This window comes from Punica granatum, unplaced genomic scaffold, assembly GCF_007655135.1.
Source record: "Punica granatum isolate Tunisia-2019 unplaced genomic scaffold, ASM765513v2 Contig00046, whole genome shotgun sequence".
Classification (NCBI taxonomy): domain Eukaryota; kingdom Viridiplantae; phylum Streptophyta; class Magnoliopsida; order Myrtales; family Lythraceae; genus Punica; species Punica granatum.
Genome location: NW_022204056.1, coordinates 22,732 through 40,840, shown reverse-complemented (window position 1 = coordinate 40,840; position 18,109 = coordinate 22,732). Strand labels below are relative to the sequence as shown.

The window sequence follows — 18,109 nt, the reverse complement described above, 5'->3', positions numbered from 1 at the left end:
TGAGAAATGAACCTGCAACTCCTTTCTCAAAATGTATTCTTAGAGAGATAGACGTGTAACTGAAAAGATACGATGGATGTTGTCTTCACGTGCGGAATGCAGTTCAAATTTTTTTCGGAAAGACCTAATTGTTATACTCTTTGATTAATTTATCTTTTGAAGCTTCTATTGAAAGTTTTGATATCATAAATCATAATCTTCACATATTTGTTTATAACTCATACACGTATATATGTGATATAGATTATAACGGGGCATGCTAGGAATAGAGAAAGGAACTGATCCTGGGCGTAAATGCTTAAACTGGAGCCCATAGTTGTTTGTGCATAAGCGAGGAGACACCAAATATAAGGTTGGAAAGAGAATTGATATGCGTCTTTCGTCACATGTAAGGCAAGGGTGTGTATGTAACTTTATGTGAAATTGAAAGGTACTTTTAGAACTTAATTGTGGAGAAATAATAGATGTATAGATTATTATAATCACCCCCTAAATATAAAGCTTAACTAATTAACTGATTATCTGCTTGAGAAAAGTGATGAGACTAACCGGGATTGTTTGCTTTGAATCTTACGGTAAGTCATCCTAACTTTGGAGTTCTGACTGTATTCAACTACACCGAATCAACGAAACTATAAGTTAACGGGTTCGTCACGTTGTTGAAGTTTCGAATGCCTGACCCTACCACATAGAAGCTGTACTCATGCAGGTGTATCGGGTGGTCCTCAGATGCGTTTAATGTTTCAGTCCCTTGAAATGTAATCTCCACTTCTTTATTGTAGTTCAACATTTTCAACATTGTCCCCTAGATCGGCACCGTAACATTGAATGGCGGATCATCCTCCGTGAAGTCGAACATAGTTGGCAGCCAACTCGGAAAGTCGGGCGTGTAGATTCCGCTCAAGTTGCTCCAACATATATGAAAAAAAAAAAAATTATGACACTCGTCAATTGGGCAGATCTTTCAAAAATTCATTCCATAGACTTTGATGTCCTAATTTGCGTGGTTTCAATGACCCCGGTTTCTTCATCTCTTTCTCCTGCATCCCAATTTCAAAAGAAAGAGAATGAACGGACGAGTTCTACTGGTGGATATATGAGTTCTACTAGTGATCTTAAAACTGATTCAACATCTTCAGCTTTAGGAGTATTAAATATGTCAAAACTGCCCATGCATGCACGTCCTCATGAGTACTTATTTGCACGACATTCTGGTTCACTACGCAGCAAGTCTGGATGAATGAAGGAAGTTTGATACATTTCAGGAGCAGAATATAGTGTGTTTGGTTTTAGAGTTGAGTAGAGTTAAGTTTTGATTTAATTAATTTGTAATGATTGTGTTATTGAATTATGAGAATAAGTATGAAAATGTAATGAATAGTTGAGAGAAAATAATGATTGCATTGTTGAATTATGAAAAAAAATAATAAATAGTTTAGAAAATTTAATATTAAAAATTGAATTGAATGGTTAAAAAAAATTGAATAAAAGTGAAAAAGTAATAATTGTATTATTGAATTAAAGGCATAGTTGATTTAAAAAATTTTTCAAAACCAAACATCCCGGATTCCTGAGATTCCAATTAGCTGGTGTCGTCAATGCCTCTGAAATTCTCGCAAAAGAACATTCCGATACTTTCTAGCTTTTTCAACTTCTACAGGTTCTCCAATCTCTCCAAGCGATGACAACTCCCAATATATAACGATTGCAAGGATTCTAACTCCCCCAGCTCCCGGATCTCGACCAGCTCTGTTGCCCAAGAAATTGACAAAATTTCCAAGTTGTTTAGATGTGATAGGGCGGATACAGTCAGGAGAGATTGACATGAATTTATATCCAGTTACGTAGAAATTTTGGCAGGCAAATCTCGTTCATATTCCTAAATTTGCAAGACTCGAAAGAGATGTGACTCAAGGAGTCCAACTCTCGGATTCTAAGATATATAACAGTGTCATCTTCCACGGAGCAATCGCGAAATTCTAACCTAGAAACGATTTTTCAAATTAGAAAGTCGTGGCAGTTTGGTCCTTTTCTTGAGGCTTTCTAGAATCAACTTTGACAAGCTAGATGGAAGAGGTGGGCGAGACTGCAAATTTGGGCACTCCAAAGTAAGACTCTGTAGCTGAGAAAGGGAGCTGAACTCTTCAGAAATGGAAGTGATGTTAAGCTTCAGTTTCAACTCCTCCAGACCGCATAGATTCCCAATCCCCTGCAACTTCGAAGGTCGTAGTTGGCCTGATTCACCAAAACAATTTCCATTTGATAGAACCAATCCAACTAAATTATGCAACATCGGGAGTTTTGGAACTATTTGCAGTGAAGTTGATGAGACATATAGCTCAGTCAAACTGGTCGGAAGCTTTGGTGGCGATTGAGAGACGCAAGTTCCTTCTAAATTCAAGACCCTCAAGCAGGTAAGCCACTTGATTGTTGATGGAATCTCTGCGAGTAATTCACACCCCTCAGCATTCAGCTCTTCAAGCCTCTTCAGCATCCCGATGGAGGTTGGCAACTCCTTAATCTTACTTTGTGGCATCCAGATGCTTCTCAGCATCTTTGGATTAGTTCAGTAATTCCTGAAAACGTTAGATTCAACTCAGCCAGTGATCTCAAATCCCCAATTGATTATGGAAGCTTCTTCAGCTCTCGACAGCCCTCTAAAGACGGGTACGCAAGTTTCGCTAGTCCTCCAATTGTTCGGGGTAATTCGACAATGTCTAACGATAAAAGATCGAACTTGATCAATGATTTCATATCAGCAAGTGATTCTGGAAGTCTCTTCCTTCCAGAACAGCCGATCAATGATAGGCACCGAAGTCTCACAAGCATACCAATGGACTTCGGTATCTTGCTGGTTTCTGCACAAGATATCTCAAGAAGCATCTAAGATTTGAGATTACCAATTAATTCTGGGATCTTGAAATTAGTGCCAGACCATGTTGAAACAAAGCAGAGACATTCGAGTCTGTCTAAACAACATAACTCTTCTGGCAAGCCTTTCAGAGAATGACAACACATGAGACCCTAGTGTTTTAGGACTCTTAACTCACCGATTGATGGATCTATTTCAACCAAGTTCGTGCATTTTGCAAGAATCAACCTCTCTAGACCGCGGTACCTAGAGAACTTGGGTGTTTTTCTCAAGTTCTTGCATCCTGTAAGGTCGAGAGCTTTCAATTTGTTCCCCGTCTGCAAAACAAGTGAAAATCGTAAGGACAGGTCAGATGGGCAACGTTCATTGTAGGAGACGAAATGAGTGGATGCACTGACTATTATATGAGTTACTTTACCCAATCTGGCTCCATACACCCCACGTTTCTCTTATGGAACTCCACGGGAGGCCAAGAATGACGAGATTCCTCAAATATAAATCAGTTCCTGTGAATTCCCCGGCACAATTTCGCCAACAAAGCCACATTAACTTTGGCAGGAAATGCTTCAGGTGTCCCGAAAAGTTTGCACCAGAGCATTCAAGATATCTCAATTTTCGAAGACTTGAAAGTTCTTTCTGCGTGAAGGTGTATCCGTCCGCAGGTTCATGTCCATCTTCTGAAACATCGTAGCGAATACCACCGGACTTGGAATTCGGGTGCAAGGGTAAGGCAGCCAGAAGCGATCAGCAGTTGCCGCGATAGCCTGAGCAAATACACAGGATCTCGATTTTTCTTTGTCCTGTGAAGAATATCAAAATCAGTGAGGAGAGAACATATAAGAAATCCAAATCAACTGCAAAAATATATTAGAGGAGCTGTTACTCCATTATGTCATAAAACATGTAGCCATTTCAAAAAACCAATATTGCATAGGCAAAGCACGGATTTTATTCAGAAATTGCATCGAAGGTTATTTCCCTTTCCCCGATCTCTTTTTACCTCATCTTGCTGGAGCACTTCTGAAGCATCCTCGGGCATCCACAGTCTGCTGCACTCATAACGTCCTGGAAATTCTCATCAGTGATGACCTTCCTTCCAAGGTCCCGCAGCTGATGGTGCATCCATAATTTTTTCCGCAATACAGACATATCCTCTTCTATAATGATTTTTATCAGGTACAGTTGGACGAGCACTTCCAGTCCCATATTTGGATTGAAGCCTCTAGCTTCCCACATGTAAGTTGGATATATTTCGTCATAATTGATGAAAAAACATGCGATGTCGAGAAAAATCTCTTTTGTCCTAGCATCCAAATTAACATTAGCTTTTCTTGGACATCTGGATGAGGTACTTTCTTCAACCTTTTGATTATGTCAATCCAATCTTTACGGCTCTTCTCCCAAAGAAGCGAACCTATGACTTCCAAAGCCAAAGGAAGTTGCTGCGTGCTTGCAACAGCCTCCTCTGAGAGACTGAGGTAGTCATAAGGAGGGGAGTCCTTATAAAAGGCATGCCTGCTGAAAAGTCGAAGAGCTTCTTCAGTTTTCATTTCCTCCACTTCCAAATTGGAGAACTCTTTGTTGTTTGATCACTAGAACATGCGGGTCACGGGCAGTGATAATAATTCTGTTTCCAGAACCGAACCAACTAGCATCCCCTGCTAGATTCTGGATCTGCTTCCTGTGATCTACATCATCAAGAACAATTAAAACTTTCTTCCGTGGTGGAGTTTCTCTCATCCTCATGATCCCATCATCCACATCCGTGATTTCCCCTGATCCGAGACCAAGACTGCCCAACAACTGTTTCTGCAAATGTTCAATACCCTTATGCTGCCAGCTTGATTCTCGAACATCAGCAAGGAAGCCACGACAATCAAACTGATCACTAAGCTTAATAAAAACATCCTTGACGAGAGTAGTTTTGCCAATCCCACCCATCCCAGGGCCCCCGGGCCCAAACAAAGCGTACATTAGATGATTCAATGTCTAACAGCTTCATGAGAGCCTCCATTACATTTTCCCTTTGAATTAAATAGTCAGTCACAATTCTGTGTTTCACCTTCAACTTCATGGAAACCTCTCTAGCAAATGACTTGGCAAATTCTCCATGGCTTCCAAACATGTAAATTTGTAAGTATATAAACCTGATTTGCTTTGTTCACTAGAATATTAGAGAGCTAAAATTGAATGGGTAAGAGCTTAACATCTTCATTGTGATGTTCTGCGAATCTCAGAAGCAGAAGAGGAACAACTGTGTACAGATGATGGCAAAAACTTTAAATCGGCAGAGAAAAAGAAAAGTATGAGTTAACAAGTTCTCTAATAAGACTTTTACCCTCTATCCTTCAGTTCCCATCCCTTGATTTTTCCAGCTTCTCGAAGAGCCATTTGCCACTGCTTCACGACTTCAGGAGCAAATGGCTCCTCGAGATGAAGTTTGCTCCTGAAGTCGTGAAGCAGTGGCAAATGGCTCTTCGAGAAGCTGGAAAAATCAAGGGATGGGAACTGAAGGATAGAGGGTAAAAGTCTTATTAGAGAACTTGTTAACTCATACTTTCCTTTTTCCCTGCCGATTTAAAAATCTTCTTGGACTGCTGCATCATGGCTCATTTCCATCAGGCACCACTTACTTGAAGCATAGGTTATGAAGAAGATCAGCACGAAGACCCCGGATTCCTGGATAGCTCTTAGTTTTTCCTCACCAATATCCTCGCCTTTGCAGATCTCCTCATCGAATCTGAAGACGCGAACTCCTGCATCTACGAGGGCATGGTACAGGACATCCGTGAACCCCTGACGGGTGTCGGGTCCTTTGAAGCTCGGGAAAACCTGGTTGATTGTTTCTAATGGTGCTCTCTCCCTCTTTGGAGCCATCACCAAGATCCGTGTGTTCAGTTTTCACTCAAGAGATACTGAGAAGAAGACTTTTGGCTGGCCGGAGGAGTTCAGAGTCAAGATGAAAGCATGATTACTACAGAGACATAGACACAGAGAGAGAGGAAAATTTGATAAGGAAACGCGTCTTTTTCAAAGTGTTTCAAGATAGCAAATAAAGTCCTTTATTCTTCATCTGCTGTTCGTTCTAGGAGAAAGGAAAACGTGTAGCCTACTTTTGACAAATTGTGGCATTTTGGCCGAAACCATTTCCTAGAAATTGCTGGTTGTGAGATGATGCAGCAGCTGAGCAATTTCTTGGAAATCACGACAATGTCAGAGCTAGTCCTAGAAGATTAGTCAGCTGTTATGTTATGATGAATGAAACAATAGGCAATTCAAGTTGGCCAATATATCGACCGTGGATAAAGTGCCTATTTGGCTGGTGCTAGATCTTGGTATTAGGCAATTTCGCTCGATTATGTTTTTTTACATGTCATTATTGGTCATCCAACACAAGGATCCAAATTAGTTAATTTGTAGCTTAACTGTCTGCCTAAAACTAATCTTGTGTTTGTTTAGACTTAAAAATTTTAGTATTTAATGTAAGTGATGAAATTTTAAGTACTTACTAGAATAAGTGCTTAAAAGATTAAGTAGAAATTGTTTGGTGTAGTAAGTAGACAAGAATTATCCAGCATAAAAGTAAGTACACAAGAATTAAAATTCTTTGATAACATATTTTTGTGTTAGCCCAATATTGTGCTTAACTCTATTTTCATCCAGCACTTTTTATTTTTATTTTATTTTTTGTATAAATTTCTAAAAATATTTTTTTTAAAAAGGGGTAGATTGAGATTGATCTGAGCAGAGGGAGGGAGGAGGGAGATCGATCTCTTTGATTAGAGAGAAGGGAGATTGGGAGTGGTGGAGGCTCTGATCCCAGTCATCGCTGGCCCAGACGAGGTCATCAATAGCTTATGTGCTCGTCTGTGACCTCAATGCTCCCCTATAGCTTCCTCTGCGGCGGTGGTAGTCCGGATTGGAGCCACCATTGCTAGATTCACTCCTCCCAATCTCCCATTTTTCTCTTTAATGGGAAATTCCAGCGATATAAGGTAGAGTTGTGGTGGGCTTGACCAAATGCCTTATGAACGCACGGTTGCTTAATAAAGTTTTAGTGGGTTTTTGAGTTGTTTTGAAAATAAATTTTTTATATTTTAAAATATGTAGAAACTAGTTGAAAAGACCGTGCATTGTACGAGATAGAACATAATGTCTTTTTTTTTTCCTTTTATTAATTTTATTATATATCATATATGCTTGTTTTAAACTATTATAAATCATAATTTACAATCAATATATTATATAGATATATATATATATATGACTATATTAAAAGAATTTCAGATAAGAAGTAAAAAAAAATATATGTAGACCGCTAAAAATTTCAGCCAATGACGAATTAACACCTTGACTCTTTTTAACAATCAATAAAGGATTAAATTATTATTACTAGAAATTAATTATTCTAGTAGTAATAAATAGAAGATTTGCCAAAAAAAAAGGGGATAATATTCTGTGCATACAAAATATGTCTAGATCTATGTATACATGGAAATCAAATAAGTTAAAAAGTCTTGTATGGTACTCTGGAGTAATTGGGAGAACATTTTTTTCACAAAAATTGGAAATGTCTTCCGAGAAGAAATACACTGATGGTCCAAATTAGACAAGAAACTTTGGATCAACCAATGGGATGTAAGCAGAAGGATTGATGGCTCCCTCCTCCACACCTATAAATAGGAGCTCTCGTTCTTCACACAAGGTCCCTTCTGGAGAGCTGAGTGCTCTTCAAATTAAAGGAATGCTAGAAGATCAAAGGTCGCAAGATTGCTTTGCATTCAAAAGAAGAACACGAAGTATAAGAAGAATGGAGGATAGAGTTGCAAAGACCTTGGCAAGCTTCACAATTGATCATATCATGCACACATGGCCTGACGATTTTTAAAGGTGTCCGTGTTTGAAGAAAAGTCTCCAAACAAGCACATAGCCCGGAGATCCACTAACACGAAGACATCAAACGAAGACTAATCACAAAGTTTCGACATCAAGTCCTAGGGACTCTCTTAACAATGTTTAGGATAAGCGAAGACAACTAGAGGGATTTTCCTTGTGTTTATTGGATTAAATTTGAGGTTGTAACTGATTAAACTTAAATCAAACTATTAATTTGTCATGTCGAACTTGAAATTCGTTATGCAGAAAAAAGTTATATCATACGTATAAAAATTTATTTATCTTAATATTACTATTGATCAGATTAGATTTTAATTTAAATAAAAAATTCAGATGATCAAATATTATGTAAATAAAATCTTCTTTAAATTTTCAAAAAACATTCTATGATATCAATATCTATTTAAAAAATACTCATCTATTGAGTAGAAAATATTATAAAAGTTTAAAAGTTTAAAAACTTTTCTAAGCGAGGCGTGAGTGCCAACATCAGCAACCCCAAGAAATTTGGTCTAGTGGTTAGAAGAGAAACTCATGTATCAACCGGATCCCAACTTTTCTAAGCATCCACAAATCAGAACGGGGGAATTTTTGTATTGACAGCCCCTCCATCAGGGCCAAGGAAAATCTCTCCTATTATAGCACATCACTCGATTTTACAAAGAGAGAGAAGAAAATCTTATCTTTGATAGATCGATGTGGTGACTGGACAATCAACCGAACAACCTTATCATTGGTTGATTCATTTATAGCAGCGGATTAATCTAATATATTTTCTCTAACTAATTGATATGAAGATGCCTTTCAAATTCTTTTCTTTTCTTTATTCTCACAAGTGGACTACACCTGTTTTCCTCCTTATTTCTCTCACTTTATGCCATGATATATTCTTAAACTTTAGGGAGAAGCAAAATCCTCAAAAGCTATATCATCTAGAAAAAAGATAGTGATCTCCATCATTGATAAATTAAAGTAAAATTGAAACATTCGATGGTTGCTTTCGTCATTATCCTTCTCTTCCACAATAAGGCTCCTTCTGGGTCGATCAGTTCCTTTTGAGAAGTAACTGACCGGTACATTCGGGAAGTGTGTTCACTCACAGAGAGAGAGAGAGAGAGAGATCAGTACATTAGGGCAATGCAACCATGACTGTTGGAGAAGGTTCAAGACAGGCTTAAGATAAGCTATGACGCTTTAAACTGGCCGGTTCAGAAAACAGAAACTTGAACGGGAATAATGGCCGGTTTAGAAAACAGAAACTTCAACGGGAATAATGCCCGGTTCAGAAAACAGAGCCTTGAACGGCAAGCCGAGAATTGGCAATAAAGATTAGGCCGCAAGAACTCCTCATGGTTACAATTCTGGATATAACAATGCTCCTTACGGAACTCAAAATATCAATCCTAAAAGAACTTCGATCGAGCTACAGTAGTTGGAAACCCGTTATTGAAGACGGCAAAGAAATGTGCGCATGGCTCTGACATTGGAAATATCTATACTCAACCACAGGGAGAGAGCAGAATCACAACATAAAAAGTGCGAGCATGGTCTCCGATCTCTGCACTGGGTTTTGAAATTTTTAGCGGAGCATGATTCTTGAGTTAGGATTCATAGAACTGATGATCAGCAAAAATGAAGCAGGACTCATTCGAATATGCAGACTTCTGCGATGTATAAAGGCCATTAATGGGCAAACTTATGATCTTGCATTCTCATCTGCTGCAATTTAAGGAGATCAGATCATTGTACGTGAAAGCCTAGACGAAATGTTCGAGGTGTCTCGCATCATATTGTCACATAATGAACACGAGGCATGTCCAGTATTAATATAGTATGATACGAAATATAACGAGATACGAAGCCAAACCATGAAATAAGCTTAAGATAATAAGCTCTTATTAAGGTCTACGCCCATTTCCATACAAAGGTGTCATGCATAACCTTTCCAAGCAACAATTGACTGAGATACCAACATCAAGCAGAATCCATGATTGGAAAGGGACCAATGGAAGCAGGACGATAAGAGATAGGAATTACCAACCTGTCTATGTTCATGACATGCCTATCCCGGCTCATGGGTGGATCAGTAGACCAGTGTGGCATCATGCTATGCTACGACGTTGTGGAGGGGGTCTATGCTTGTTGTCTGCAGCCTACCTTCTGACCAACTGATCACGAGATTATGCGAGAATAACAGATCAATTTGTCGCTCAATAAGTTGAAGGTCGAGGCAGCATTGCAAAAGGACAATGATTTTCCGGAGTTCGGACTATCCTGTTTGCAATTCTGCTTAATTATATTTTGTTTCCATTGTTCGGGATGCAATGTGACCGTACAGGTTGGTGTTCAGGGACATCGGTGATGCCAAAACAAAATTCTTCTGTAATATATGCCACAGTTATCTGATTGCTGCCTATATAACGAAGAAAATGAAATCACATAGTTCCCCCCCTTTTGATTTCTCTGTTTGATCTTCAACTTCATTTTGATGCCATTCTCAGTGATAGCCCGTAGCACGACCCAAGATTCGCCTCCAACACCTCCCCTTTTCTTGTTGAGGTCAGATCGAATTTCATGTCCTAAGAGATCGAGCTCGACAACCTTGCTCGTCACCCTGTGGACAATGCACTCATGCACCGAGGCCTTTGAAATGAAAATATCCAAGCAAAATGGTCCTTAGTAAGGACGTTTATGGCTAGAGATTGGTAAGGACATCACTGATGCGATTCTGCATTTCTTTTCCGAAATGCCCATCTGCTACAAGAGCTTAATCGACATTGATTCCTCTTACTCCTAGGATCAATCAGTGGGGAACCGTTGGCTACTGCCAACCAGTCAATAACTATGGCCTGTAGTCCCATACCAGAACCTTACTCCACAATCTCAATTGCATTTTTATTGATCAAGGGACCCGAGGGGAGCCAGTCGTCCTGACAGAACCATGTCGGTTGTTCGCTGCCCATGATGTGCTCGATGAGAGAAGTAACACAGTCTCGCTCAAAGCTTCAACAGTTTCATCCAAGGTCTGTAGTGTCTTCTGTGTTTCTTTCGTTAAGTGATCCGACCGAGCCTTTATTTTGGTGCCAACAGGCCCAACACTATAAAACAAATCGGATTGGGGGGTAATTATGGGTAACTATCTATCATCAGAAGCCGAATGCAATGTAGTTGTAGAAATGAAACAAATTCTACCTCGAATGATCTAAAACTTCTTCAGGAAAAGGACCAACATCAACAATCAATAAAAGCATGAATGATTAATAGACAAAGGTAACAGACACCACCCGAAATGCGAAAAGAATTTTATAATTGCCTTCATAAACTAAGCAAGCAGAGATTACAATTAGCTCATGACGGGTACAGAGATTAGCAATTTAGCTCTATCTAGAGATACTACTAGGACTGTAGAACTTGCTGATTGAGTCAGTCTATCATCTAAAGTTGTCCTCAACCACCTCAAAACCAGGTGGTCCAGTTCCAGCAGGTCTCGATGACGCTCGGGGTCCACACCCAACTATAAAATCCCGGACTACATCAGACTTAGGACACTTGAAAAGGATACCACTTCCACCCTTGAATATTCTGAGGCCACCATTGCTTGTGTTCCGGAAGTCGAATTGCAGTAACAACTCAGGGACCTTTGGAGCACCAACTGCCAAAACATGATGAAAGACATTGTCAGGGCTCTAGGTTTTGCATCTGGATGCGATATTCTGGGCAAGGACCTCGCGGTCAAGTTCTTGGAAGAGAGCAAGGAAGTCGCCCAGGTGTTTCACATACTAGCAGCCAACCCCAACAAAGGCTTGTTGCGTCTCTGAGTGCTCGATCAACTGGTATCGCTTGGGAGTACAATGATCTGTCCAGAAAAGACTGAGTGGGTCGCAGCAATCTGTTGGCCCCGCCACATCTACGCATCCACAAGCAGAGGAGAGGTCTCTGAGAAGCTGATCCATCTAGATGATGGCGTGGAATCTAGACCCTCCATAAACAGCCGGTCGAGGCTGGACATCAACCGCTCCACATATAAACATATCTTTCGTCGGATTGGATACACTGGGGATGTCGGTATACATCAGCATGCCCTGTTGATCGAGATAATTCTCTGGAAACAGAGTCGCGACACCCTGCCACCAAAACCGGCCTCATCATTCGAGGCGATTGGTCTCAAGTTCGGTGTGGAATCTTATGCACAATCAATGGCAGATCGAGGTGGAGCTGGGTCGTCCACCAATCACCCTCCTCCTCTGGTTCCTCGGGGGCCTCATCTTCCTCAGAAAGGTAGACGATGTCGGATACAGCGGCAGGTGCTGCTCATGGAGGAACTCCCTGAAGCCAGAATTGTTGTCATCTAACGGGCAGTCACAGCCGAGATCAACCCTGTGTCACGACCCGAAATTTCAGCAAAATTTCCCCTATATTTCCTCCAATCCATTATCACGTAATAACTATTCACATAAAACACTACTTTCCATAAATCCTCAAAATATATATAACCAATCCAGGAAATTCTAAACATCGGATAATACACTAAACAAAATTTTCAGATCGTAACATTTTCAAATCCATTATATACAAAAAGAATATGTATCAAATAACCAAAGTCCCTACCTAGTTCTCCGAGCTGATCCCCGATATCAAAAAGTGGTTCTTCCGCGCAGTTAGAAGCTTATCTGGAAAAATATATGCAGGGCGTGTGCTGCATCTTAGTGAATACTATATTTCAAAGCAAAATGACTTATTATTAAATAAATATTTAATTGCAACCCACCAAATATTCAAATAAATAATACAGTCACATCGAATCCAACTATCAACTCATCGCACACATATACGGTATATATATATACACACACACAACTATATTAATAATTATATCCAATATAGTAACTAAATTTAGGTTCTACTAAGAAATACAAACACAACTCTTCCAACCATTTCCCTAACATCCAATATCACGTAAACATCAAATATCCATTCATCAGCATTCCATAGAAATTCACAACACAATCACTTGACAGACTAAACTCTAGCAACAACACGGCTTTTACAGAACATCTTCAGACAATCTCAACACTCATCACATCACCAACAAACATACCAGACAACTAATATACAACACAACCAATCAATATAGCCATAGGGTTGCATTTTCTAGCAACAGAGTTATGACGGTACCGTGACCCACACATCTCATTCATATCATCATCAACTCCCAATATCCATGTCTCATAAGCGGGGACTGTCCATTATCCTCCGATAGGAGGAGTCTAGGCGACCATTTTATATCCCGCCGGATCAGTGATCTAGGCATCCCTTTTTGTATCCCGTCGGATCAGCGGTTTAGGCGTCCTATTTATATACCGCCGGATCAGCGGTCCCATGGCTATAATCAAATAACAATCACAAGCATAAACAATCGCAACCATGCCATCTCACCTCATATAGCATTATACACAAGCGCAATCTCAATCACATTCCAATGGGAGCATATTCACATGACACATCCCATACACAATTAGCATCCTCATGTATCCATCCCAATTTCCTATTTCCAAATTATCACAATATCATCACATATCTTCTATATAATCAACATATACATACTATCACGCCACATATCACATGTCAAAGTGAAACAAAAAGGGCAATATCTCCCACATCAATTCACACAACCTAGCAAGACCGATTTCTTAATATCTAACTATCACAATATTCTTCTTAGATAATATATATATATATATATATATATAATACATCATTTTACAAGGGAATAGAGTACTCACATATATACACACACACACAGATATATATATATATATATATATCATTTCACAATGCAATGAAGTATTCACAGATAATTCCCAAAAGAATAGTTCACTGGCTCGAGCCTTTAGAATCCAGATATTCGGTCTCCTCGATCCCTATCCATTACAATAATAAAATATCACCTAATATGCAAAATAATATCATAATATACATGTTAGTTCTGTCAAACTATTGTTCCCACTTTACATAAAGCAGAGGAATACTTTACTAAACAAGTCCCCCATTAATCTACGAATGAGAACATTAAAAATAAAACTTCCTCTACCCCCATGATCAAACTTTCACCCAAACAATTGCAATCAATAGAAATTGTCAAGTATAAATTAAGAATGTAAATTCGAATCCTTTGTCAAAACTTCGAAAACTCAATCAAATTCATCTAATCGAATTCCTTCGGCTCTAGACATGACTAAATTCACTCTAACAAGAGATAACTCTAACTTCACTAAACTCATTAGACACCCGTACTTAAGCTATGAAAAACTCACTTACTTCAACTAACTAACCCAAATCGTATAGGAAGAATACAACTAAGTATATAAGTTCAACCCCTTCATCAATGCTCTGCAACTATTGCCTCTTCGGTCTCTATATCCCATAAGCATGACAATCTTTAAGTTATATCAAGTTCGTACTCCATATTTACCAAGTTCATACTGACAAATGGGACCCCATCATCCTCAAAGAAAAGTCGTTAAAACGCATGGGCTCCAACTTATAGATAGATAATCAATCGTCACTGGAAAAAAATGCTTAATAATTCAAGACAAAATGAAATTCCCTGCTGCCATTGCCATCACAGCCAATTCCACCACCTAAATATTAGCTCACTATACATCTTGCCATTAGTTAGTTTATTTGACATTTTATAACCGTCATTAGTATCTTAAAAGTTCCCCAATGCAATTTCATCAATCTTGACCATAGTTGACCACTCACTCTGCGCTCAATTTCATTTCGTATTCCTCTTATTTCATTTCAGAATTTATTCAAGGCAATAAGCAAGTAGCTCAACCCAAAACTTGTCTAGGCAAGAAAAATAAACTTGATCCTGTCCAACCCAAGAAAACTATCAACTCAAGTGCAACAATCTAAAATCAAGCAAACTCAACCGTGAGGAACTATACATAGTTCACGACCACATCTATACCCATTCAAGTTCGTAAGACTCACTAGCTTCATCAAATTTAACTAATTTTCACACAAGTCAAGCCTCAAGCAAGCAAAACACAAAAATTTAAGTATATTGGCTAACTCGACTAATTTGGAGAAATCTACCTCGTTTCAAGTCTTAGATGCAAATAAATCCCATGAAACTTCCTCAAATAGTTTAACCTTCAAACCTATAACCAAAATCTCCGAGAAAGAGAGGTTGGAAAGGAAACAGGTGACCACAGGATTGGGCTTTCAGGGACATGCACGGAGATTCCTCTGCTTCTGCAGGTTCCTCCCACTTCATCCTATTTTCTCTCTCCCTCTCCCTCTCTCTCTCTCTCTTCCCCTGGTTTTGCTCTGTTTCCTTCTTCCTTTTTTTTCGAAGAACACCCCCCATAGCCCAAAACAAAACAAGAAAAAGCAAAAGAAAGAAGTCAATGGCGGTGGAAACTCAGGAAAAAAGGGGAAAGAGTCTTGGGCCACGTGGGGCCCTTTGCAACCTCTTTTTTTTTTTTGCCCTTTCTTTCAGCCACTCTGACGTTCCAGTGATGCTTGTTAGCAACGGGTCCTGGAGGCATATGGGTTTCCGGGCTAGGGCGTTTCAAGATATTTCTTACCAATTCCATTGATGGGTCTAATGGATCAGTGATTGAGAGACTGAGAGTAAGGAGAACAGAGGAGGAGAAGGAAGTGGAAGAAATCCGATTTCTCTCAAACTAGTCTGAAATTTGCCAACTAATATTTGTTTCCGACCCGTTGAGAGAATTGGTCGTTTATCTGTTGACACTTCGATTCAAATTAGGAAATTTCTTGAGTTGCAATATACGTAACGAAAATCTAATCGATTAATTAATTCAGATTAGGGAATTTTCAGACCGTTGCATAGTTCATTGGGGTTGTCAACAAGGAAATTTTTTTTTTTATAAGGGAGACAAATGGATTTTTAGTAAAATGAGATATATGATAGATATCAAATATATTTTAATTCAATAAAATTCTGATATATCCAATGTTATATAATCATAGAGTTGCGCATTAAATTTGCACAATCTTGTGGCAAATTTAAGAGTAAAAAAATCATATTTAAGAGTATCGTGTAAAATATATTATGAGCATCATATTTCACAATATAATAATGGAAAGGTGATCTATTTTGGTAGGAACTTATATATTGAAACTATGTCCCATGAATTTTTCAAAAATCTATAAAATATAAGATATTGATGTAGCATTACAAGAGAACTTTAAAATTTCTATGGCATGGCAGCTTCAGGGAAGATGGTAGACAAATTTGATGGGGTGGCCCTACGAGAAAACAACTTCAAAATGTAATATAAAATCACTCGAGTATTGATTATCTTTGGAATTTGAAGATCATGGAGCGAGACCTTGAAATAATGAAGATAATAAAGATATATAAATTTAGTTTACATAGAATTGAGACAATCAAAAAAGAATTTAACATACGAAAATTAATTGAGCATCATTTATATTAATTTTAGTATGTTCTTATTGAATTAATTTCTCCATAGCCCCATCAGTGTTTGAGAGAGCATGCCATAGAACGTATGGTCTCCAAATGAGAAACAATTCAACAACCCCTTGAATTGTAGAATTGTAACCACTACCTTTGAATCCCACAAACAAGATGACTTTTGGAACCACTTCCCTCGCGGTCGAAGTGGTGTGTGAAAGCTCTAATGCTACTTATGCCCAATTAAAGACAAAATGAACAATTTGGTCCTGGAAATATGCATGTCAAGGCAAAAGCATCCCGAAAAGATATTATATGTACGATTTGGTCCGAACGTTTCAAACGTTTGTACGAATTCGTCCTTCCATTCGAAAAAACTCAGGTCCCTGATGGATAGCGTCCCAACGTTAACGGCTATTGCCGTCACCCCCCTCCCCCTCCTCCCCCCGATTTCCTTCCCGCCCCAAATTGCCCCAAATTGGAGCTTCTCCTGCTTCAATCAACCCTAATTGAACACCCCGCTTCTGCTCCACTCTTCCAATTTGACGAATCGCCTCAAGATTTCTGCGATTAAGAGTGTCGACTTTTATCTTCCGAAGTCGCAATCGTTACTTTCGGTCGTTTTCCGGCGAGAATCAGTTGGGACGAACCGCTATAGGGGAAGCCGAAGTCGTTCGATCCGTCGCCTGAATGAGCAGACCGGGGGAGAATGGAACAGAGCTCAGGCAAATCAAGCACACAACAACAAATGTCACCTCTGGCCTCCCCACCCAGATGTGATAAACCCAAAAATAAACCTAAATTGCAGAAACCAATTAGGGTTTGATCGATTTGGGGAAATTTCGAGCGGGACACCGAGATGAGCAGGGGGCAAACGGTGATTTTCAAGGCAGAAACCAACAGCATTTGGGCAATGCTAACTAAACTGGTCCTCATTCGGGCGACGGATCGAACGACTTTGGCTCCCCCTGTAGCGGTTCATCCCAATTGATTCTCACCGGAAAACGACCGACAATAACGATTGCGACTTCGGAAGATAAAAGTCGACACTCTTAATCGTAGAAATCTTGAGGCGTTTCGTCGAATTGGAAGTTGACACTCTTAATCGCAATATGTTCAATTAGGGTTGATTGAAGCAGGAGAAGCTCCAATTTGGGGAGAGAAGGAAATCCGGGGGGAGGGGGGGTGACGGCAACGGCCGTTGACGTTGGGATGTTATCCATCAGGGACCTGCATTTTTTCGAACGGAAGGACGAATTCGTACAAACGTTTGAAACGTTCGGACCAAATCGTACAAAGAATATCTTTCCGGGATGCTTTTGCTTTGACATGCATATTTCCGGGACCAAATTGTCCATTTTCACCCCAATTAATAGGCGCCAATGATCTTGAGGTTCAAGTAATAGATTAATTGGCCACACATACTGATCAAAATGAATAGCAATATTATTCTCAATTACTCTTCTTGAATCTTCATCGTTGCCAATTTAATTTGCTTGCGCTGTCTACTTCGTTTTATCTCACTTACCGGGCCATCAATATAGAAAGCAACTCACTTGCATGAGTTAAGTAATGTTGATTGCTCATTTTCCTAAATTCAACCCCATATCTTTCTTTCTTTCGTATCAAGCCAGCAAATTCAATCCTTCAAAATTTCAACCTCAATTAAGTTGATAACTTAGGCTTTTATTCTTGGATATCGACCAAATCAAAATGATCATCTGGTCAACATTCGCAGGATTAAAATGATAACCTGGTCAACATTTGGAGGATTTGATCTATTTTAATTAATTGTATGTACGGCTAAGATGAGCTGATTTTGAAATTCTTTTGGAGGGTGTGAGAAGAAATCAAGAGAAAGGGACAAAGACGAAAGGTCAAAGTTT

The 18,109-nt window shown here is 39.2% G+C and overlaps 2 protein-coding genes and 1 long non-coding RNA gene across 4 annotated transcripts; all 3 read right to left on the bottom strand.

Moving 5' to 3' along the window:
* Positions 1-1,752: 1,752 nt before the first annotated feature.
* LOC116189882 (leucine-rich repeat-containing protein 40-like) lies at positions 1,753-3,684 on the bottom strand. Its single transcript, XM_031519618.1, has 2 exons — positions 3,291-3,684; positions 1,753-3,189 (listed from the first exon to the last, which is right to left on the bottom strand). The coding sequence occupies exon 2, from the start codon at positions 2,552-2,554 to the stop codon at positions 1,985-1,987; it is 570 nt and encodes a 189-aa protein (XP_031375478.1). The 5' UTR covers positions 2,555-3,189; positions 3,291-3,684; the 3' UTR covers positions 1,753-1,984.
* A 1,399-nt stretch (positions 3,685-5,083) lies between these two features.
* Positions 5,084-5,749, bottom strand: LOC116189881 (protein PHLOEM PROTEIN 2-LIKE A8-like). Its single transcript, XM_031519617.1, has 3 exons — positions 5,468-5,749; positions 5,211-5,380; positions 5,084-5,126 (listed from the first exon to the last, which is right to left on the bottom strand). The coding sequence occupies exons 1-3, from the start codon at positions 5,747-5,749 to the stop codon at positions 5,084-5,086; spliced, it is 495 nt and encodes a 164-aa protein (XP_031375477.1).
* A 5,306-nt stretch (positions 5,750-11,055) lies between these two features.
* Positions 11,056-15,154, bottom strand: LOC116189878. Of its 2 annotated transcripts, XR_004152501.1 has the most exons (3): positions 14,873-15,153; positions 12,377-12,438; positions 11,056-12,145 (listed from the first exon to the last, which is right to left on the bottom strand). It is a non-coding gene; the product is annotated as an uncharacterized LOC116189878 (long non-coding RNA). The 2 variants fall into 2 exon arrangements; XR_004152500.1 differs by having other exon boundaries at positions 12,377-15,154.
* Between the last annotated feature and the right edge of the window lie 2,955 nt (positions 15,155-18,109).